This window comes from Rhinoderma darwinii, chromosome 4 (genome assembly GCF_050947455.1).
Source record: "Rhinoderma darwinii isolate aRhiDar2 chromosome 4, aRhiDar2.hap1, whole genome shotgun sequence".
Taxonomy (NCBI): Eukaryota; Metazoa; Chordata; class Amphibia; order Anura; family Rhinodermatidae; genus Rhinoderma; species Rhinoderma darwinii.
In genome coordinates this window covers 223,373,717-223,396,270 of record NC_134690.1, presented here as the reverse complement: position 1 = coordinate 223,396,270, position 22,554 = coordinate 223,373,717, and the positions used below count along the sequence as shown (strand labels likewise).

At 37.8% G+C, this 22,554-nt stretch overlaps 1 protein-coding gene across 3 annotated transcripts in view; it reads right to left on the bottom strand.

The window, feature by feature from the left end:
• The window catches only part of GRIK2 (glutamate ionotropic receptor kainate type subunit 2), a 609,687-nt gene that overhangs the window by 57,084 nt on the left and 530,049 nt on the right, over positions 1-22,554 (bottom strand). For all 3 annotated transcript variants that reach the window (XR_012883183.1, XM_075862209.1, XM_075862210.1), the window contains one exon: positions 6,827-7,052. Coding sequence is in view for 2 of the 3 variants with exons in the window: in XM_075862209.1 (XP_075718324.1) it covers positions 6,827-7,052 (226 nt within the window). In the remaining variant the exon portion in view is untranslated. The remainder of the gene's footprint in view (positions 1-6,826; positions 7,053-22,554) is intronic.

Genomic DNA, 22,554 nt, shown 5'->3' with positions numbered 1-22,554 from the left:
ACTAAATACAGTATCTTCATGTTGCTGCTCCAAGCCCCTTAAGTAAAATGTCTGAATATGTGCTGCACATGCGAAGTAGTGAAGACCAGAGGAGGGAGTTAAATTCTGGGTGCAGGGCCGTTGTAACAGTTTGGTGAGCCCAGTTCAAAAGTTTAATCAGCTGGAATAGATTTGGGCGCTGAGAGTTATTGTCTCTGAACCCAGTGATCGGGCTATGAGTACCTGTGCTGTAGTGTCCTATACTTAACACACGGTCTCCCTCTCTTCTGTGCAACCCTCTTTCCTGCTCTCATATCACCTTTCCAAATTCCTACTCGTAGCCCAGCTAATCCGCTCAGCCGGCATGACACCGCTATGCCTCATCAGCTCCCCGATAACCAAGAACACTACAAAGCGTTAAGTAGTGCAGAAGCGAGACACACACCGCTGAACAGAACTACAGGAGAGAAAATGGCCAGATCACAGAAGGGGAGAAGGAAGACAGACAACTTATAAAGGTTAAGGACGCAATGACTAACAGGCTACATATACAGGGGAAGATACATACAACACTGCCACTCTCCACTCTGGTTTGGTGTCTGCCCCAAACCCCCTTTCAAATTCTCATATGTGTCTGCATCTAGGGGACTCAAACACAATTGAAAATGGTGCTACGGCCAGGGGCCTGCTGTGAGGCCGCCCGATGCAGGGTAACCGCTTGCCCTATGGTTAAAATGGCCCTGACTAGGTGTGTCTGCACCTAACTCAGAACTGCTAGAGAGAACAGGAAGACAGTATTAAGGCAAGTTCTTATTATAGCAAATATGCTTTTTAAATGTTTATTATATGCCCATTCAGACTCGCCACTGCTTCCCTATATTTCCAGGACATACATAGCTACATAACGTTATGAGTGCACACTGTTCACTCTTTTTTATAACATTACCAACTACACATACATTAATATACAGCAAGCAGACTCAACAGTCCTGGTGACTACAGGGAGCATAAAGCGCTTCGTGGGTAACAAATACATACAAATAATATGTGATATAGAAAACTGTTCACATTAAACTGGAGTTTACCTAAAAGATCTGCAATCATATTGTTACGTAAAGCGAACACAGAAATTCTAACATAACAAAATATAAGCAATATTATTAGGGCCATAAATATTGTACCAACAACACAATCACATTCCATTAATTAAGAGTGTTTCAGTGGTGATCACTAGCGTTTCCAGGGATCTTAAAGGATCAGGTGCACAAAAAATTATTTATATAAATATGTATAGTTATCAAAAAACACCACTATACTAAGACAAAATATTACCACTTTACAGTGATTAAATATTACCTTAATACAGTTATTGAACAAGACACACTATACTATACAAATACCAATATTACTAATAATATCACTATACAAGGCCCAAATTATACCACCACATCATTATCATTACCATTACCACTACATAGTGATTGAATAATATCACCATACAGTTACTGAATTAAATCCACGATACATCCAGTGACTCAGAGGTGACTTCTCAGATTGGAATTGTTCATTTTTACCATCTTTTTCATTTCTTTTAGCCAGGACATGTCAGAAGAGTTTGCTGCTCAGACATCTTTGCCTCCTCACTTTTCCAACACCTGCAGTATCGTTTTCACAACCTGCACAAACTCCACATTCTTCTGATAACCCCAATTCTGTGCCTATTGCTGGCCCATTTGCCCCTATTACTGTACCTGCTGTGTTGCACAGGGTCCCCAAATAATGTACTTCAGAAATAATGGTGTCATATAGTTACCCCCCAAATATCGTGCCACTAAAAACAATAGTGCCAATTATATAGCGCTCCCAAAAGTAATAATGCCAAATAGATAGTGCCTTATATTGTGCCGCAAATATTGGTTGTGCGATAGACGGTAATAGTACACCACACAGTAAAAGTGCCCTCCTTTGTGCCCCACAATATAGTAGTGTCACCTTTTATAATGCATATATTTATAGTGCCCACACACAATAATAGGGATTTCAGGGCCTAGGAACAGTTAGGCTATGTTCACACGGAGTATTTTGGGGGAGGAATATCTGCCTCAAAGCTCCAAACGGAATTTTGAGGCAGATATTCCTCCCCCAAAATACTCCGTGTGAATAGCAATTATCGCGCCGTTTTTCGCCCGCGGCCATTGAGCGCCGCGGGCATAAAACACGCTTTCTCCTGCCTCCCATTGAAGTCAATGGGAGGTCGGAGGCGGAAGCGCCCGAAGATAGGGCATGTCGCTTCTTTTTCCCGCGAGGCAGTTTTACTGCTCGCGGGAAAAAGACGCCGACGCCTCCCATTGAAATCAATGGGAGGCGTTCTCGGGCCGTTTCTGCCGAGTTTTGCGACGCGGTTTCCGCGTCAAAAAACTCGGCAAAAGACCCCGTGTGAACATAGCCTAATACTTCCCTCTTACGCCCTACATAGTAATAATGCCCACCTTTGTGCCCATACAAAGCTATAATGCTGCTATTATTACATTATAAAGGTCAGCATTTTTATGGTTTGTGGGTACCAGGGGATAGTTATTACTTCTTATAGGAGGTATTATTATTAATAATATCCCCTTTCTGCCCCAAAACATTAACTACAGCCTGCTTTGTGCCCCCGCACATTTAAAATGCCTACCTTTGAGCCCGCTAATAGGTAATAGTGTACTTCATCAGGTATAATTCCCCACTCACCAGGGGCAGATACAGATAGCAGAGGGCCCCCATGCAAGAACAGTATATGGGCCACTATTATTAGCAATAACAGAAAAAAACACCTCTTTTAAGTCTTTCTATGCAATACACAATACATTAGTAAATGTTAGCCAATGAATTCATTAGCTCAGTCTCTCACATGTAATCTAAAAGACAGTAGGAAGCTACTTTCAAGGTGGCAGTAGGCCCACCTACATACTAGGCTCCTGTGCAATTGCACAATTTGCACACAGGGCATGTCCACCCCTGCTCCTAATCGGTAATGATGCCCCTAATAGGAAATAGTGCCCCCTTATTGGTAATAGTGCCCCCTTTCAGGAAAGTGCCCGCTTTCTCCCCAGAAAATGATAAAATGTATACTCACCTAACCCCAATCCCAAGTCAAACTAAGCGGCGGAGGCCTCTTCTGGCCTGTAAAGTCAGCGGCACAAAGCAGATGACGCGATGCAGTGATGTCAGTGCGACAGCTACGTTGACACGAGGTTCTGCCGTCTTGTAGTCTGCAGTCCAAAGGGGCCTGTGGCCTAGAGGCATAGGTTTCAACTATTGGAAACAGCGCTCCCCTAGGATTCCGGGGTAGACCCTTTACAGATGGCCCTGTGCAATTTCCCAGTTTGCCCCCCCCTAATGCCGCCCTTGATCTTGGCCTACTGCTGAATGACCTTGCTCATGCAGCATGACAGTCTGTGCCTTGTTAAATAATCTAATATTTCAATGAAGTTTTAATTTAATTCAATATTTTCCAAAATTATAAGTCATTGACCTATAGTCACAATTAAGAAGGGTACTAGTAGCTGCTTACGGAACCTTAACAGCAGATAACTCCTTCAAAGCTCTTTGCAATGTTTTATGTCCAATTGCATCTCAAGTTCACACATGACTATCAATTATGGGGGAATTTTATCTATTATAACCCAGAAATCTTAAAATATCAGCTGACATAATTAGTGTAATAAAAGCAGGTTATACTTTTCATATTTGTCAAGGATTTTAGGTATAATTTCTGTACTAAAGATAGTTGTGCCAATGAACAATAAAATGCACGTAAATGTGGTTTTAAATGTTCATTTTCGCATTGATCCTAGACTGCATAATTTTCAGGTATGTCTCCTTGATATTCTCACATTGTTGTAATCCCTTCTTATATAGCCTGACTACAGGGCACAGTGTGGTGAGATCAAGGACATTAATAAAATTTTAAATTCTCATGTTTGCAGTTAATAATTTATGTAGTACTGGCAAATTTATTTTATTCATCACAACCCTAGATCTGGGCAAATAAGTAAGCTTATTTTTAAGAAACACAGAAGATTATGTTTCATAGCCATAGGATTGTTCAGTGAGAAAATAATATATGTGCTGATTGCTGAATATTTAAATTTGGTGAATCCATCGAAAGGCAGCCACAAATCAAGATAACCATATCCTAAAAAGTTTTTTTGAATGTTTTAATCTTTAATTCATGTCTAGATGCTCACACGTGACAAATGTTTTGCAGGAATTTCTGCCACTGAAAATTAATTTCGTACATCTGAATGTGAATTTTTCTTCATCAAGCTCATGGATTTCTGCAAATTCCATTAAAATTATTTCAATAGTTACACAAATTTCTGTGTGTAAACATACCATTTAATGAAGTGGATGTATTCTACTGCACAGCCACATAGTTTTTCCCAGTCTTTTAAATTTAATCCATTTTCTTAAAACCATTGCAGGACTTTTATTTTGCTCAGTTACTTAGCCTGATTTTTATATTTTGTGGTACAGTATGAGTATATTCATGTAAATGACTATGTTCTAAATCAACTAGAGCCTCTTTTTTTGTTTCTTTGATGAATTGACAGAATTTTACCAACTGTACGGAAGAGCTTCCATGAAAGAGTTGGTTTAGCTTTGATGAATTCTTTTCACAAGTGGCAGAACAAAACATTTCTGAATAAGGATAATGCTTTGAAATTAATACAATGAATTCTTGATAGACATAACCGTACTCACTACTCAGCAACATATTATATTTAATAATATTAATGATTTAATTATATTATAGAGTTAAATGCAAACGGAAAGTAGATTGCATTTGGCAAAGAATTTTATCTGATCACCAGAGTTCCCATAAAGATCAATTGAGTTAGTACAGCAAAAAGGTGAGGGGATGGCGGCGCTCCTCCGAGACTATTATGAGGTGGTGAAGTGTAGATCGCCGGCTGCCACCCACTGCAGTCCCTTGGCGCTAAATTCTTAGTACCTGGGACAAGGTTAGAGTCAGAAGGTGAAGATAAAAAATGCAGTGTAATTACGGGTATCGGCGCCAGGCTGAAGAGGATCAGGAGCAGAGTCAAGTGCATAGGATCTAGGAGATCTTTTATTGAGAAGGCGACGCATTTCTGGACCGGACTGGTCCCTTCGTCAGGTCAGTATACAATAGTTGCACGTGTAGTGTGCACATATATATGCAGTAAAAAGACTGGGAACACACCGGTGCACAACACTTCAATTTACATACAAATTATCAAGAGCCGTTACGGGATAACGGATCCTTTGTGTCTTCAAAGTTTAAAACATCATGGTTTATACAGATAATATATGTTATTCACACATATTCACATGTGTTCTTATGCATTTATTCATGATTGTGTACATTCTGTTCTAGCATCATGTTTTTCACATAGATTCTCATGCACCTTTTTCTCAAAGCCGTTTTTGAGCTGTTATACTTTAATGCTTTAAAGTGTTGCCATAGTATCATGATGTTTATATTCATTCACATATGTGAGCAAAAAGTATTTGAACAAATAAAGACATTTTGTTTATTTATACGTGATCTGCAGTATGCAACCTGCATATATTATCTGTATAAACCATGATGTTTTAAACTTTGAAACCACGAAGGATCTGTTATCCCGTAACGGCTCTTGATAATTTGTATGTAAATTGAAGTGCTGTGCACCGGTGTGTTCCCGGTATTTTTACTGCATATATATGTGCACACTACATGTGCAACTATTGTATACTGACCTGACGAAGGTACCAGTCCGGTCCAGAAACGCGTCGTCTTCTCAATAAAAGATCTCCTAGATCCTATGCACTTGACTCCGTTCCTGATCCTCTTCAGCCTGGCGTCCATACCCGTAATTACACTGCATTTTTTCTCTTCACCTTCTGAAACATAAAGATCAAGTCTCTCTGGTTCCTAGTGAGAACTAGATAGGATTTCTGATGATAATTAATAGTTTTGGAGCGTGATCTACACCCTAGTAGCAATACTTTTTGCATTTTCCCATAGCCGGCTGTGGTCATTGTATTACAGAATCTGTACATGGATCCATAGTGCAGCCATGCGCAAGAGACACAAAATAATACATCTTTGTGCAAGAAACACAAAACAGCAAAGCGAAAACCCATGAACATGCCTACTCAATGCAATTTTGTTATTTGCTTTGATTCAATAGACTCTTGAACTAATACAAATATATATATATATATATATATATATATATATATATATATATATATAGCATTGTGGATGTGCCCTGCCATTTAAATGAACACCACTCTTTGGCTCTACTTTGCAGTGTCAGTGGCTTTTTTTTTCCGGTTTATATATAGCAGATAGAAAGAAACTGTTAAAATCTTTACCATAATGTTTTTTAATTTAAAAATCACCTTAGAACCACCTTTTTAACCCCCCAAAAAGCCTGAATATATGCCACTTGGTTAAATACATTGTTTTTTATCTGCCCATTAGATTACAATACCATAATTTATAATAATAAGAATAATAACAATAATAAGAATAATAATCTTTTCAGAATTAGCTTCTTTTTTTTTTACACTTGAGCTTTGCTATTTAAAATTTGAATAGAGTTAAAAATATCATCATTTTCCTTTAATTACCTGCTGGTTTTGTTTTAGAATATATAGTTTCACATTAGTTTTATATTCTGTGATTTAATTATAATGCATTTCTCCTGCTAACATGCTAATAATATAAACAGGGTTTTAAGCTATATTGAATTGTTGGCGAGACATTCTACTTTTTCTTACTCTAACTAAGATAAATGAACAAAGACAAAATAATTGACATGCAACATACCCATGGGAGTTCCAACTCCATAACCTTTAGAATCTATAAGGCCTCCAATCTGTGTCAGGTTACAGTTGCGTTGTGTGACAAATTCAATGGTTGTTGACTCCATTAAAAAGGCATAATCAGAGGTGAGCACTCGCTGGATACCTTCTTCATTATTTTTGACAAGTACCGACTGGCTTCTGCTATTCATAAAGGCCCACATTTTTTCGTATGTCGGTATTTTAGATTTCTAAAAGAGAACAAACAAGAACTATTTATTATATAATAGGCTCAGACAACAAACATTTTTAAAAAAAAACTATTAATTATCTGTCTTGCTTACAAAATATCACTTTATACAGCAGGTGAACAATACTTCACTGCTACATTTAATTTAGAGCATTTTTACATGTATTCTATGTAGTATCTATTATCATTTTTTCATGTATTCTATAGGTTTCTTAGAGACTAGAATTTATACATAAAAGATGAGGATCACTTTTAATATGCGCACTGCACGTCAATTTACATCCAGAACAAAATCTGAAACGTGTAGATGAGATTTCTTGAAATCTCATTTACTTTGCTGGTACTGTATTACGCTGCGAATATGCCGCACGAAAATACCTGCAACAAATTTGCACGTAATACGCATCGTGTGCATTTGGCCTTAAGATTATACAAAGAGAAAAGGGGGTATCAGAAAACAACCATCGCTCCCAGAGTCATATTTTCACACACAGTACATGGTAGCAAGTCAGATAATAATTTTAAGTAAAGTTTATAATTGCTTATAGCAACAGTATGGGAGATTTATTCAAACTTGTTCAAAGGAAAAGATGAGCCATTACCGATCACAAGTTATCTTTCACCAGTTTTAATATATCTCCCAAATATGTTTTAATCTAAATCACATTGAGTTAAATTTATCCAAACTAGGGAAAAGAGGAGCTGTCTACACCAACCAAGCAGATTCCAGTTTTTATATTTAAGAGGTTTATTGGGCAACTGCTCTATTTTTGCTTTGTATCCGTTTTGACAAATTTATTTTTCTATAGGTAGGCAATTGGCTGCTAATGCGTTATTTTAAGATGTTATCATGAGAATGTGCTTTATTAACATGATATTAGGCTAAGTCTGGTTATGGCTTTGTATTTCTATGCCTAAATCTTTAGCTAATCCTTAATTAACAAAGAACTGACTGTGCTCATATTCTTTTTAAACAATTTACAGTCACATTAAGTTTTTTAACCCTTTCAAGACCGAGCTCATTTTGACCTTCATGACCAGCCCCATTTTCTCAAATCTGACGTGTCTCTTTATGTGATAATAACTCCGGAATGCTTTTGCCTATCCAAGCGATTCTGAGATTGTTTTCTCGTGACATATTGTACTTTATGTTAGTGGAAAAATGTGGTCAATAAATTCATTGCTTATTTGTGAAAAACACCAAAATTTAGAGAAAATTTGCAAAAATTATGATTTTTCTCATTTTAAATGTATCTGCTTGTAAAACATAGTAACATAGTAACTATTTTATATATTCCATATGTCTACTTTATATTTGCATAGTTTTTTGAACATTATTTTATTTTTCTAGGACGTTACAAAGTTTAGAACTTTAGCAGCAATTTCTCACATTTTCAAGAAAATTTCAAAAGGCCATTTTTACAGGGACCAGTTCAGTTCTGAAGTGGCTTTGAGGGCCTTATGTACTAGATAGACCCCATAAATCACCCCATATGAAAAACTGCACCCCTCAAAGTATTCAAAATAGCATTCAGAAAGTTTCTTAACCCATTAGGCGCTTCACAGGAATTAAAGCAAAGTAGAGGTGAAATGTACAAATTTTATTTTTTTTGCTGAAATTCATTTGTAATACATTTTTTTCTGTAACACAGAAGGTTTTACCCGAGAAATGCAACTCAATATTTATTGCCCAGATTCTGCAGTTTTTAGAAATATCCCACATGTGGCTCTAGTGTGATAATGGACGGAAATACCGGCCTCCGAAGCAAAGGAGCACCTAGTGGATTTTGGGGCCTCCTTTTTTTAGAATATATTTTAGGCACCATGTCAGGTTTGAAGAGGTCTTGTGGTGCCAAAACAGTGGAAATCCCCCAAAAGTGAGACGGTTTTGGAAACTACACACCTCAAGGAATTTATCTAGGGGTATAGTTAGCATCTTGACCCCACAGGTATTTTGCTATATTTATTGGAGTTTGTCTGTGAAAGTGAAAATCTACTTTTTTTCTGAAAAAATATAAAAAAAAATAATATTTGCAAGGAATGAAGATTAAAAAGCACCCCAGAACTTGTAAAGCTACTTCTCCCGATTACGCCAATACCCCATATGTGGTACTAAACTGCTGTTTGGACCCACGGCAGAGCTTAGAAAGGAAGGAGCGCCATTTGGATTTTGAAGCGCAGATTTTGCTGGATTGGTTTTCAGTTCCATGTCGCGTTTGCAACGCCCTGGAGTAAGCAAAACCGTGGAATCCCCCCAAAACTGACCCCATTTTGAAGACTACACCCCTCAAGGAATTGTTCTAGGGGTATAGTTAGCATTTTGACCCCACAGTTTTTTTGCTGAATTTAGTGGAATTAGGCCGTGAAAATGAAAATCTACTTTTTTCTGAAAAAACATAGAAATGTTTAATTTTTACAATGAATAAAGGAGAAAAATTACCCCAAAATTTGTAAAGCAATTTGTCCTGATTACAGCAATATGCCATATGTGGTAATAAACTGCTGTTTGGACCCACGGCAGGACTCAGGAGGGAAGGAACAATATTTGGCTTTTGGAGCTCATATTTAGCTGGAATGGTTTTCGGGTGTCATGTCGCATATGCAAAGCCCCTGAGGTACCAAAACAGTGGAAACCTCCCAAAAGTCCCTTTAGGGGACTGGAACGAGCGATCATTAGGTTGCTGGTACAATACACTGCAATACTAATGTATTGCAGTATAATGTCATTTTACAGGCTCCTGTAACAGCGCGATCACTGTTCCTGTCCGTTAGTCCCGGGTTTCAGCTGTAATACACAGCGGACACCTGCAGAATATGGAGCGTGCACAGCGCATGAGCCCGCTCCATAAATAACCCCTCGCACCACGACATGCTATTAAGTCGTGATGCGCCAAGGCGTTAATGTGCAGCGGATGGTGCAAAGTGAAAATTAAAATTTTCCACTGATGTGTCATTTTAATGCACAATATATTGTGCCCAGTTTGTGCCACTGAAGACAAATACCTCATACAATGTTGAGCGGGTTCTCCCGGATATAAAATGTCATATATGTGGACGTAAGCTGCTGTTTGGGCACGCTGTGGGGCTCAGAAGGGAGGGCTTTTGGAGAGCAGATTTTGCTTGGTAACTGTTCTGTTTTGGGTTTTGCTGGTATTTCAGTTATGATGTGGGGGTATATGTAATCTGTGCGGAGTACATCAGGGCATAATAAGAGGGTATAATAATGGGGTACATAAATAATAATCCGCAGATGTGTGGCCGGTGTCGCACTGATAAATGGCGCCCGATCTTATCTGCTTTTGGGACACTCTGCACATTTTGCATCGCCATATTCTGAGAGCCAGAACTTTTTTATTTTTTTCTCCAACGTAGCTGTGCGATGACTTATTTGTTGCGGGACAATCTGTAGTTTTCATTGGTACCATTTTAGGGTACATGCGATTTTTTTTAATCACTTTTTATTAGATTTATTTGGAAGCAAAGTGACAAAGAAACATAAATTCTGACAATGTTTTTTGTATTTTTTTTTTTACAGTATTCACCGTGCGGTATAAATGACATTTTACTTTATTCTGCAGGTCGGTACGATTACGGCGATACCATATGTATATAGGTTTTTTATGTTTTGTGGCGATTGCGCAATAAAATCACTTTGATAAAATTATTTATTTTCTGTGTCCCCATATTCTGAGAGCCATAACATTTTTATTTTTCCGTCAAAAAAGCGGTGTAAGGGCTTGTTTTTTGCGGGACGGGTTGTAGTTTTTATTGGTACTATTTTTGGGTACATGCGACTTTTTGATCACTTTTTATTCTAAATTTTGGGAGGGTTGATGACCAAAAAATAGTGATTCTGACATTGTTTTTTAATTATTTTTTTTGCGGTGTTCACCGTGCGGGAAAGATAATATTATAGTTTTATAGTTTGGGTCGTTACCAAATATGTGTACTTTTTTTTTACATTTTCATTTTTTTCCTATAATAAAAGACTTATTATAGGAAAAAAAGCATTTTTTGTTTTTGTAACTTTTATAACTTGTTATTACACTTTTATAAAACTTTTTTATTACTTTATTTTTTACTTTTTACTTGTTTTACTTGAAGACTGGCAGCACTGATCGCTGCTATAATACATTACACTACCTAGGTAGTGTAACTTATTATATACTGTCAGTGTGACGCTGAGAGTCACACTGACAGGAAGCTTATGAGAACCAGCATCCGGCTGGTTCTCATAGGCTGCTGTTCATGGCAGACCCGGGGGCCGTTATATGGCCCCCGGTTCTGCCTTGTAACCGACTGCAGCACCAGCAATCGGTCCCCGGAAAGTTTGTTGTAGCAACAAACTTTCCAGTTTGTTATAGCAACAAACTTTCCAGTTCGTTGCTACAACACACTTTCCCTGCGATCACATGACCGGGACCTGAACTAATCAGGTCCCGATCATATCTCCGGGACCAGAGGCAGGTGATAACAGCGCGATCCGGGTGTCAGCGCTACTCTGAGACACCCGGATCGCGCTTTTAACACCCACCGTGAATTCACGTCGGCACTGCACAGAGCCCAGCAAGTGCCAACGTGAATATACAGTGGGCGGTCGGGAAGCCGTTAAATAACAAGTCAAATGTATTGCAGTATATCGTTATAATAACAGTCTCCTATGAAGCCCTGCCAAAGATGGCAGACCTGGTGGCCTTCATCAGGCCCAAGGCTGCATGCCAACCATCGATCACATAGGGGGGGGGGGCATTGCAACGTAAAAGGGGGCTGCTCCTTGTTTCTAACCACTTAGATGCCGCGGGAACTTTTGACCATGGCGTCTAAGGGGTTACATGAGAGGGATCTCGCTCGTTACACTGAAGTTTCTGCTGTAAGATACAGCTGACATGCTCGTTCTATAGAGCGGGCTAAGCACATGAGCCGCTCCATTCTCCCACACCCGACCTGTGCCGTATATATATATGGTGGATGTCGAGAAAGGGTTAAATTATATGCCAGATTGATATAATTATTATAATTATTATTATTTTTCCAATTGCATTATACTATTTTACTCATATTTTTTTTGGAGTAATGAGTTACTGTTTCTGCAACATGTTCTAACTAGTTCTAAAGTGTCTTTTTATTTTGCCTTTTGTTTTATTTATTATACGGTGTGACATTATTACTGTATACGGACAGGTACCAGTCCTTAAACATTTTACATTTAATACAAAGCTTTTTAGGAGCCCCACCTACAGCTCCTGTACCTTTTTACCTGTTGGGTAATTATGCTGCGAAAATGCTGTGTTTTTTTCTGCAGTGATTTTACCTGCAAGTTTACTGTTGAACATTGATTGTAGAAAAGTATATATGCACCTGTGGATTTCCAGCGTTTTTTAACTGCATTTCCGCTGCATAAACACTATCAAAAACGCAACAAAACAAATGTGTTGTGGAATTTATGCTACCCATTGGAGTCTATGGGCCAAGCACATAGCATCTCCGCACAGAAACTGAAAGTCGCAATGCAGAACACTTTTTGAACAACTTTTATGCATTTTTTCTGCAGCGTGTGTCTGAGATTTTCTAATCTTTCTCTGCATAGTTTCCGCTCAGAATTCTACATAATGCTGCATAATTTCCGCAAAGAATTCTGTTGCAGAAATTCCACAACGTTACGCTACATGGGAACCAATCCTTAAAGTATATGGAATGGATCTGCAATACCACGCACAATGTGGTATGTCGCTGTTTTTGTAAAAAAAAGTGGTAATGTTCTTCTAATCACGTACAACCACTTTAAAGAGGCTCTGTCACCAGATTTTCAAACCCCTATCTCGTATTGCAGCAGATCGGCGTTGCAATGTAGATAACAGTAACGTTTGTTTTTTTTCAAAAACGAGCATTTTTGGCCAAGTTATGAGCATTTTTATATTTATGCAAATGAGCCTTTCTTAAGTACAAGTGGGCGTGTTTAAAGTTAAGTACAAGTGGGCGTGTATTGTGTGTGTACATCTGGGCGTTTGTTTTACTAGCTGGGCGTTGTGAATAGAAGTGTATGATGCTGTCACCTGGTGCCGATGTGTCCTTGCTCGTCCGACACGATGCAGGACCTGGGGCAGGAAGTGACGTCACAGCATGATCTCTGGAGAACATGCTGTGTGTCTGTGCACTGCCAGAAGCTGGATGTTGACGAAGAGAAGTGGATGATGCTGATTCGTCAGCATCATACACTTCTATTCACAACGGCCAGCTAGTAAAACAAGTAAAAACGCCCAGATGTACACATACAATACACGCCCACTTGTACTTAACTTTAAACACGCCCAGTTGTACTTAAGAAAGGCTCATTTGCATAAATATAAATATGCTCATAACTTGGCCAAAAATGCTTGTTTTTGAAAAAAACAAAAACGTTACTGTAATCTACATTGCAGCACCGATCTGCTGCAATACGAGATAGGGGTTTGAAAATCTGGTGACAGAGCCTCTTTAAGGGCTCATGCACATGCTGTGTTGCGGATCTGTGTTGTATAGATCCTTAATTGGGCACCCATATAAATCTGTATACCTATACTATATCTACTTGTGCTTTAAATTATATACGGAGGCACATGGCGTTCTTTTTCTCAAAGATTCAAGCACATACTGTGTGTTCTGTCGCATGCCATGATAGAAGTGTGTTTAGGAGTAAATGCTTAGGGCACGTTCATACGTGGCAGAATTTTTCTGCTGCAAATGTTGGTGCAGATTTGGGGCAATTACGCAACTAATCTGCACCAACATTTGCATATTTGACAGGTAATTAAGACGTTGCAGAAAACACAGCGGACTTGCCACAGATTTAGGTTTTTGCATTGCAAAGGCTGAAATATGCAGTGAAATTCCGCTTCTTCTCCGCAACAGGCAGTGCATACTGTGGACTGAAAATTCTGCACTGTAGCCTATGGTCCGCAGCAGAGTTTTCCCGAAACTTTTGAACTAACTTGCCTAAAAATGAATTGAAACAAATGTAAAAAATGTCCGCTGGAGAATTCCACTGCGGGCTGTCCGCAGCTTAATTCCACCACGTGTGAATGTGCCCTTAAAGTTCCATTATATAAAAATTGCAGGGATTCCATGTTCTGTCATACAGAACCCGTGCACATGGCTTTGCCATGTGCATGAGGCCTTTCTGTATGCTGAACATATGAGCATATTCCTTTTTATTTTTATCTCTACCTATGTTATACAGTATATCTTACAGATTATCTTTCTTTTTTCCTTTTCTTTCAAGTTTCTATTTAGACATAATAGACATAACATATGTACTTGGAACCCTTTTATATAAGTCTGGGAAATGCCAGTTGACTACATGCTGTTCACAAAAGGCAATTTTGAAAATTGTCTTATTTTATCAAATAGATACTGCAGAAAATGTCTAAATTAAATTTATTAGGAAATTGCAACATTAAGGAGTAATTTTGGCTCTGACTCATGTTAAATTATGTAGTTAATGTTATTTATCAAGATTCAAGACAAATTGAATTAATCTATTTGCATGAAGCTGAACAATGTTTAAGTAATGTTTGCTTTTTATCCAGGCATACTAGAAAGTTTTGAAACACATAAAAATATATATTACAAAAGATATATTAAAAATAATAAAAACAATTGTAATCATTACTTTATTTTCACATATTATATTTAATAATACAAGTTTTAATTTAACCCCTTAATGACCGGGCCATTTTGCACGTTACTGACCAAGGATTATTTTTTGTTTTTTCACGGTCGCAATCCAAGAGTCGTAACTTTTTTTTTAGTTCCGTCTACATAGCCGTATAAGGGCTTATTTTTTGCGGGACGAGTTGTATTTTTAATTGTACCATTCTTAGATGCTTATAATATATTGATTAACTTTTATTAACTTTATTTTAGGAGCGAATTGAAAATAAGCAGCTATTAATTTTCACGTTATAAATTTACGCCGTTTACTATGCAGCGTAAATAACATGTTAACTTTATTCTATGGGTCGGCACGATTACGGGGATACCAAATGTGTAAAAGTTTTATATGTTTTCCTACGTTTGCACAATAAAAAACCCTTTTAGAAAAAAATTACTTGTTTTTGCATTGCCACATTCCAAGAGACGTAATTTATGTATTTTTCCGTCAATGTGGCCGTATGTGGGCTTTATTTTTGCGGGCCAATGTGTAGTTTTCATTAGTATCATTTTGGGGTACATAGGACTTATAGATTAACTCTTATTTAATTTTTTATGGGGGGAAAGGGAGAAAAGAGAGAATGTTGCCGTTGTTTTTTGCGTTTTTTTTAGACGCCGTTCATCCGGCGGTTTAATTAATGTGTTCATTTTATTTTTCAAGTCGTTATGATCGCGGGGATTCCATATATGTGTATGTGTTATTTGTTTTGACACTTTTACTAAATAAAACCACTAAAAGTAGTTTTATTTGATTTTGACTTTAATTATTTTTATTTTTTTTTCACAAACTTTATTTAACTGCTTTACATTTTTTTTTTGTCCCACCAGGGGACTTCACTATGCGATCTGCCGATCGCATATATAATGCTTTAGTATATTTAGTATGCCAAAGCATTATTGCCTGTCAGTGTAAATCTGACAGGCAATCTGTTAGGCGATGCCTCCGGCATGGTCTAACAGGCATTTGCTGAAGGCAGACCTGGGGGTCTTTGTTAGGCCCCTGGCTGCCATGAAAACCCGATGACGACCCGCGATTTGTTTGCGGGGGCGCCGATGGGGTGACAGAGGGAGCTCCCTCCCTCTGTCAAACACATTAGATGTTGCTGTCACTATTGACAGCGGCATTTAATGGGTTAAACTGCCAGAATCGGAGCATGCATCGATTCCGGCAGTTGCAGCAGGAGCCAGGCTGTGTATAACAGCCGTGCTCCTGCCGCTGAACGCGTGGGTACAGTGTCAGTACCCGCGCCATCACAGGACGGATATATCCGTCCTCCTGCGCCTACTAGCAGCTGCAGAGGACGGATTTATCTGTCCTTCGGCGTTAAGAGGTTAAAGGGGTTGTTTGGATTTGAAAACCTATTTTTAATTAAGGAAATTCTGAGTTAATAGTCATTGAATTGTATGGTATTTGTATTTGCTGCCAGGTTCTCTTAAAGATTACAGCTGATTGCTGGAGGTCCTAGAAGCGGGACAGTGTAAGATCAGCTTATAATTGATCCGCAGCGGACATTTTCTCCATTGGTTTCCACACCTTTTTAGTTAGGTTCGTGCACATGTTGCGGAAAACTCCGCTGCGGACCATAAGCTGTGGTGCAGAATTTGGTGTCCGCAGCATACACTGGCTGCTGCAGACGTGTAGCGGACTTGTTGCGGACTTATTGTGGAATTTCTCTGCTGACTTCAATGGAGTTTCAAAATTCTGCAATGAAATCCGCAGATGTTATGTGTGTTGCGTTGCATATTGGTTTTACAAACAGGATATTTCTTCATTCTGGCTGGACCTTTGTGTTTCGAGGTCTATGGCCAGACTGAGATGACATTTTTTAAAAGACAGCAGGAAGTACTCTTCACCTGAATACGCAACGGCTAATCCGCATCAATTTACTGCACATTTTAGGCAAAGCCGCAACCGAATCTGCAACGCAGATTATGTGCGGCATTGATACGGACAGTGTCGGCAGAAATACGCCACGTCTGGCCATGCCCTAATAACTAATAAGATACACATGTAGTCACTTAATAAATGTTGTCATCTGGAGAGCACTATGCTATAAAGACAATCTGGCTCATTTATGAGTTAGGTTATATAACAAAAACAGCACAAATATATAATAACATTTGGAATTCAGATCTGCAGCATATTTATCACTGTATTGCAGTATTTCTTAAACTAAATAAAAACATTTACATTTTTTTTGTCTAAAATAAGCAATGTAGCAAAAGTGACAATTTTGTAAAATACCAGTGGATCACATAAATAACGGAGTATATTTAATGTAGATTGGACCTATACTAAACTATTTCCTCCAGTTGAAACTGTAACATTTATTGACAAATGTCCACATTTCATTATCCCCATAATTCTATTGTCAACATACAGGAGTTTATGGTGCATTGTGTAAAACCAAAATATAAGGTTCTGATATACAGAATAAGATACAGTATATTTTTTTATATTCAGTTTTAATAGTTGAAGTTGTGATAGATGCAGTGCAGTGTCAAAGTGATAATTTAGTGCAAAATATATAATTAGAGGAATCTGACCTGAACATTACAAATTCACAGATAATGCAAAGTTTAAGCAGATTTTACAAGTTATAGACAAGTATCTTGATCTCTAAATCTGAGGAACAACTATTAATCTCCACCCTTTACATTAGAGAAGGGTTTCGTAATTATTTTGTTTTACTGTGGCCTACTAGCCAGGATATGGTTACTTAAGTTATCTTTTATTGTCTCCTGAGCCTAGTACAGGGAGATTAAGCTAAGCACCAAAATAGTCAACTTTGTTGTTAAACTAGAGAGTTCTGAGGCCAGGGAAAGGCCTGTAAAGCATATGATCACTTCTGTAATATTTTCTCCCCCAGCTGCGCTTCAAGCACAACAAGTAGGTGCCTGATAAGCAGAAGCATTAGAGCATGCAGTCTTCTGCTAATAAACAGTCTTCACCAACTGCTACTGTAAAAATGTTTCATTTATTAAATTCCACCACCCTGCTTTATAAATTTTATCCTGCTGTAGATTTGTAAAGACTAAGGGTCCTTTTACACCAGCCAATGAGCGCCGATCGAGTCAGCTCGTTGATAGGCACTCGTTTGCTACTTTCACAAGGAGCCATAATCAATAATCATAATCGTTACTACAATTGCCTGTCCACATGAATTGCCATCCTGTTTGCAGCACATCTCCCTGTTTATACAGGGAGATGTGCTGCTGACAACGAAAATATTTTCTACTACATAACTGATGCGATCAGCTTATGACCGTTTGCTCGTTCATCGGCTGATCAGGAACGAGCGGTCATATAAACTCTCGTTTGCCAGATAATTGGCCCACATTGGCCCAATATTCTTTTTTTCAAATCTATTTTTATTTTCTGATTGTATATTTTTTTTATTCCTTTTTTCTTCACATAATTATATGTGCAACCATCTTGCCTGAGCTTCTGCTCTGAGCTCTAAACAGCAGTTACAAAGATTTACTTTACAGCAGCCACATGAACATAAGAAACCTCAATCAGAAAATGACCTGTGTGGTAAAGAGTCGTGGCCATGCTCTGTAAAGAGGTCACTGTGCAGGGAAGGTTAGGATCGAGTAGTAGTAGGGCTGGGTTATCACAAATTATCAATGGTGTGATCCTGTGTTATCTGCCTAGAGGTGTTACGTTTTGTTTTTTTATTCCTACCTGTGATAATAATGAGATGACTGCTGAAAAGTAATTTCTATGAAAGGTATTATCAGCATATTGCGAGGGCTCAGTGGGCACTCTGAAAACGGAAACATTTCAGGATTTTTTTTTAAATAAGACAGTAACATGGAACTATGTGTGAAATAGAAAACTTGTCTTAACATAAAAAGTCAATTTAAACAAAAAGTCATTTTCTGATTACAGGCTATTTTCTTACATGATGCTATCTACAATATTTGCACTATATTTTTTACACTTTGGCACAAAATATAAATTCAACAAATAGATTACTCTATTTGTAATTCCTTTGTTATTTTTAAAATCTTGACCTTTCAGAACCATTCAGGCTTGTAAATATTTAAAGAACATAGCCATTGACAACATGTGGCATCAGCATATAAATGCTTCAAATACAGTAGCTCAGAAAGCACCCTTTCCCATCTAACAGCAGTTTTCATGGTTCATAGAGTTAAAATGAAAAAGGCAGACAGTGTGTATCGGACAGTAATGGAGTTGCTGGTGTACATGAGAGCGGGGAAAATAAATCATTTGCTTCAGCCAATTGTAATTTTGTTTTAGGAAGACTTTTTTCTTCTAGCGACTGAAATGAAAAATAACTATAAGCCAGTTTTTCAAGTCTTTGACTGCAGCTGCTGGCAAATAACAGCAAAAGAACCGTCAGTATGTCTGCTTGTTCCATTAATCCTCCCCAAGCGTTAGAATGTATGATGGATATGTAAATGTTTGCATATAAAATCAAACCATAAAAAGGAAACTGATATAGAAAAAGTGTGCCATTAGCTGATTTTAGTTGTGAGACATATTTTCTTAATGTTCTCCATGGAACATTGAACGATCATGAAAATTTGTGATTCCATAAATTGCTCTGTAAAATTTAGATAAAATGAAACATTCTATCAAGGCAAAAAAAACAGGTCTGGAAGTCTAAAATCATTTCATTTACAGCTATTACTCTTACTATTACAGAGGACTGCTTTCAAACACTATAGAAGAATTTGACATTTTGATTCAGCTGAAGATGAATGTATTTGGGTAGTTTCATTAACAATTTACTATATGAACTCTTAATGGCTTTGCAACTTTCCGAAGAAAATAAAAAGTAGTATTCACTGTCAGACTTGTTTCTAGAGCTATTATGTTTTGTTACGAGAGTAATTACATGCAATGTTATTCTGGAACCGAACAACAACCCAATAGCTGAAGTGACCTGTCAACTTTAGGGCTTATGCACATGGCTGTATTATGGCTATGTTTTATACTGAGCCGTAATAGAGATTTTACATAATTGCATGAGGTATCTACTGTACCTCCACTTTCCCTGAATCTATACAGAAGGATACATGCAAATCCAACAGAAAAGAAATCATGGCATTCTTCATTGGATTCTGTATGCACACTGGTATTTCCCCTCTAGAAGCATTGCTACCCACAAGGAGTCCGATGGAGCCTATACGGCAGTGCATGGAGGCTGTACGGTTTTGTACTAAAGAACCCAGTACATAGCTCTGCCTTTACAGAAATTAAAGTCTATTTATTCCTGGCTTTAAAATTAAAGGTGTATTATAGTTTCACCAAATAGAGGTTATTTATAGTATAATGAAAAGTTCTTCATTATTCCAGTAGACTTTCTGTATCAATTCCTCAAGGTTTTTTTATATCCCTGCTTGCAGCTATTAAATAGTACCTTTATTTTGTACCTCAAGGGGAAAAAAAATCTATCCTGGTCATGAGATGGATACACAGGTACACAGTTTGTTAGAGTTACAGTAAAGTTAGCTGTGTCTTATACCGTGCCACAGAGGAAATGATCTTTAATTTGAAGAGGAATGTTTTGCTATAATAATAATGGAAATCGCACGTTGCTCCAGTCTTCCAGCATGCTGAGCTTTGCCTCTTCAGAAAGACCTTTTATTATCATGGCACAAATGTTGGGAGCTTTCCACTTGTTCCCAATACCCACTTGTTTACCCCATATCAATAATTTCTAGGTTTAGTGCTTTTATAAGCCTATGAAAATATTCAGCTAACATAATTTGCATTTGCTTCCTAAATGCAAAATGAAAAAACTCTAAATAGTTTTCAATAAAAACGTCCTACAATGTTGTTGATGTAGAGTCTCTGCAACTCTTTTACATGGCTGGCTGCAATGCTCCCTCCGACATAGTTGGCGACAAGACACAGCCACTGGCTGATGTCTGCTCAGCGCTGACATCATCCATCAGCTTTACTGACAGCCCTCTTTCTCTGCTTATTAGCTTACATCCACGACTACCTCCACTCAGAAATTGCAAGGTCTTCGAGAGAAACTAGCAGGAAGGGGAGGAGGTTGTACACAGCAGAGCAGGGTAGAGGGAAGAGTAGGAATGTAATAAGAGGGAGAAAGATCACACAGGCAATATCAGAAGGTAGAGAGGGAGGAGAGCTCAGAGTCTTAAGAGGTATGCATTGGAATCACAAACACTGGCTGGATCAATGTTTGCACAGAGGAGAAAAGGAGTAGGTTGTAAACTGTTCTGAAAATGAATGAACTAATGAAGATGGCAAAATCATTGTTTTCTTGTTAAAAGTGTCCATAGCCTTTAAAAATGTTTATATATTTGCAATAAAATCCTCTGTTTTAAAAAAGAACATTTAATCTTAAAAAAATAACTACTGACTATAATAATAAGAGGACTTAAAAAGTTTCAAACGCATTGTGGACTGACATGACAGTGTCATGGGAGAAAAGTAAACTAACTCTGTATTAAAAATATTTCAAAAGATATCAACATAATATGGGTCATATGTAAAATGTTGGTTAGCTATAACCAGCATTAATTGTACCCAAAATATTGATTGTGGGGTGGTTTCTTGACCAGACTTATTTTTAGGCCACTATAGTATGTTTGTAGTGGTATATGCCAAGTAACGTCGCCACAGCAGCAATGCTAGCCTTAGACTGTCATGTAGCTATGGTGCAGTAACTTAGCCTCCTACTTTATGTATGACCAGATAAACAATTGCTTTGCACATCTCTTTAAGTTTATTGCCAACAGTGCAGCTTACCAATGTGTGAAGGATGATTTATTTGCTTATATTCTCTGTATGAAATTACATTGTGAATTATCAAGCAGGATGCCGAATTACTAAGATATGTATTATGTGAAAGTGATGATAATGTTTAAATGATTTAGTTTCGTGCAGCAGCCATCTTGTCTGGAGTTCCCATCTTGGTTTTATTGTAGTGAATAGAAAAGTCATTGTTCCTTTAATACAAGTAATGTTGATTTCGTATGTTTTATCTTTGACCTTGGTTCCCATGCGAAGTTGGACAGGGAGGGAGATGGGAGGGTGGCAAGTATGCGTGAAGGAAGGTCTCCCCCATCTCCACGAGGACATTCTGTCCAAAAGAGTTTAGACACCTGCAAAACCTGATGTATGAAGAATTATAATGATGTATCTGGGATGTATTTTATTGTATGCTTTTTACAGAATAACAAATATTGTTACATTGTCTCTGATTGGTTTACCTCAAGCCTACACCGCTTCTGAATTTCAGTTTAACAGTTTGAGTCTGGTAATAAATCCTTTAGAGGAGCACTTTGAACATATCAGCGTGTCTGTGTGTTTTCTTCTCCTCTCTCGATATATATCGGTGAAATATCCTAATTAGGATACTGACTAATGGAGTCTGGCCTTGAGAGTCTGTTTGGACTCGTATAAATTTCAGTCTAATATATTTTGAGCGATGGATTTCCACGACTAATGTGTTGTTACTATCATGCTTTGGATACAGAATAATTTAACATAATGCATAATGGGGCAGATTTACTACTGTGTCTGTGTCTATAAAAGGTAAAAAAATTATCCAAATTTTGGTGCAAATTTGCGCAGTTTCGCACAAATTTGATGCTTGTACATCACTAGACACTTTTAAAAGGGATGTGGTTTAGCAGAAAGCTGGCACGGCTTAAAATGTGCAAATGCACAAAAGTATCTAACAGGTCATGTTAGATGCGCCAATTATCATGCCCCACTGTGATAAATTTGGCACTCTATGTGCCTACCTGGTCTAAGTTTACTTTGTCTAACTATTAGACAGCATTAGTAAATGGGGGCCATT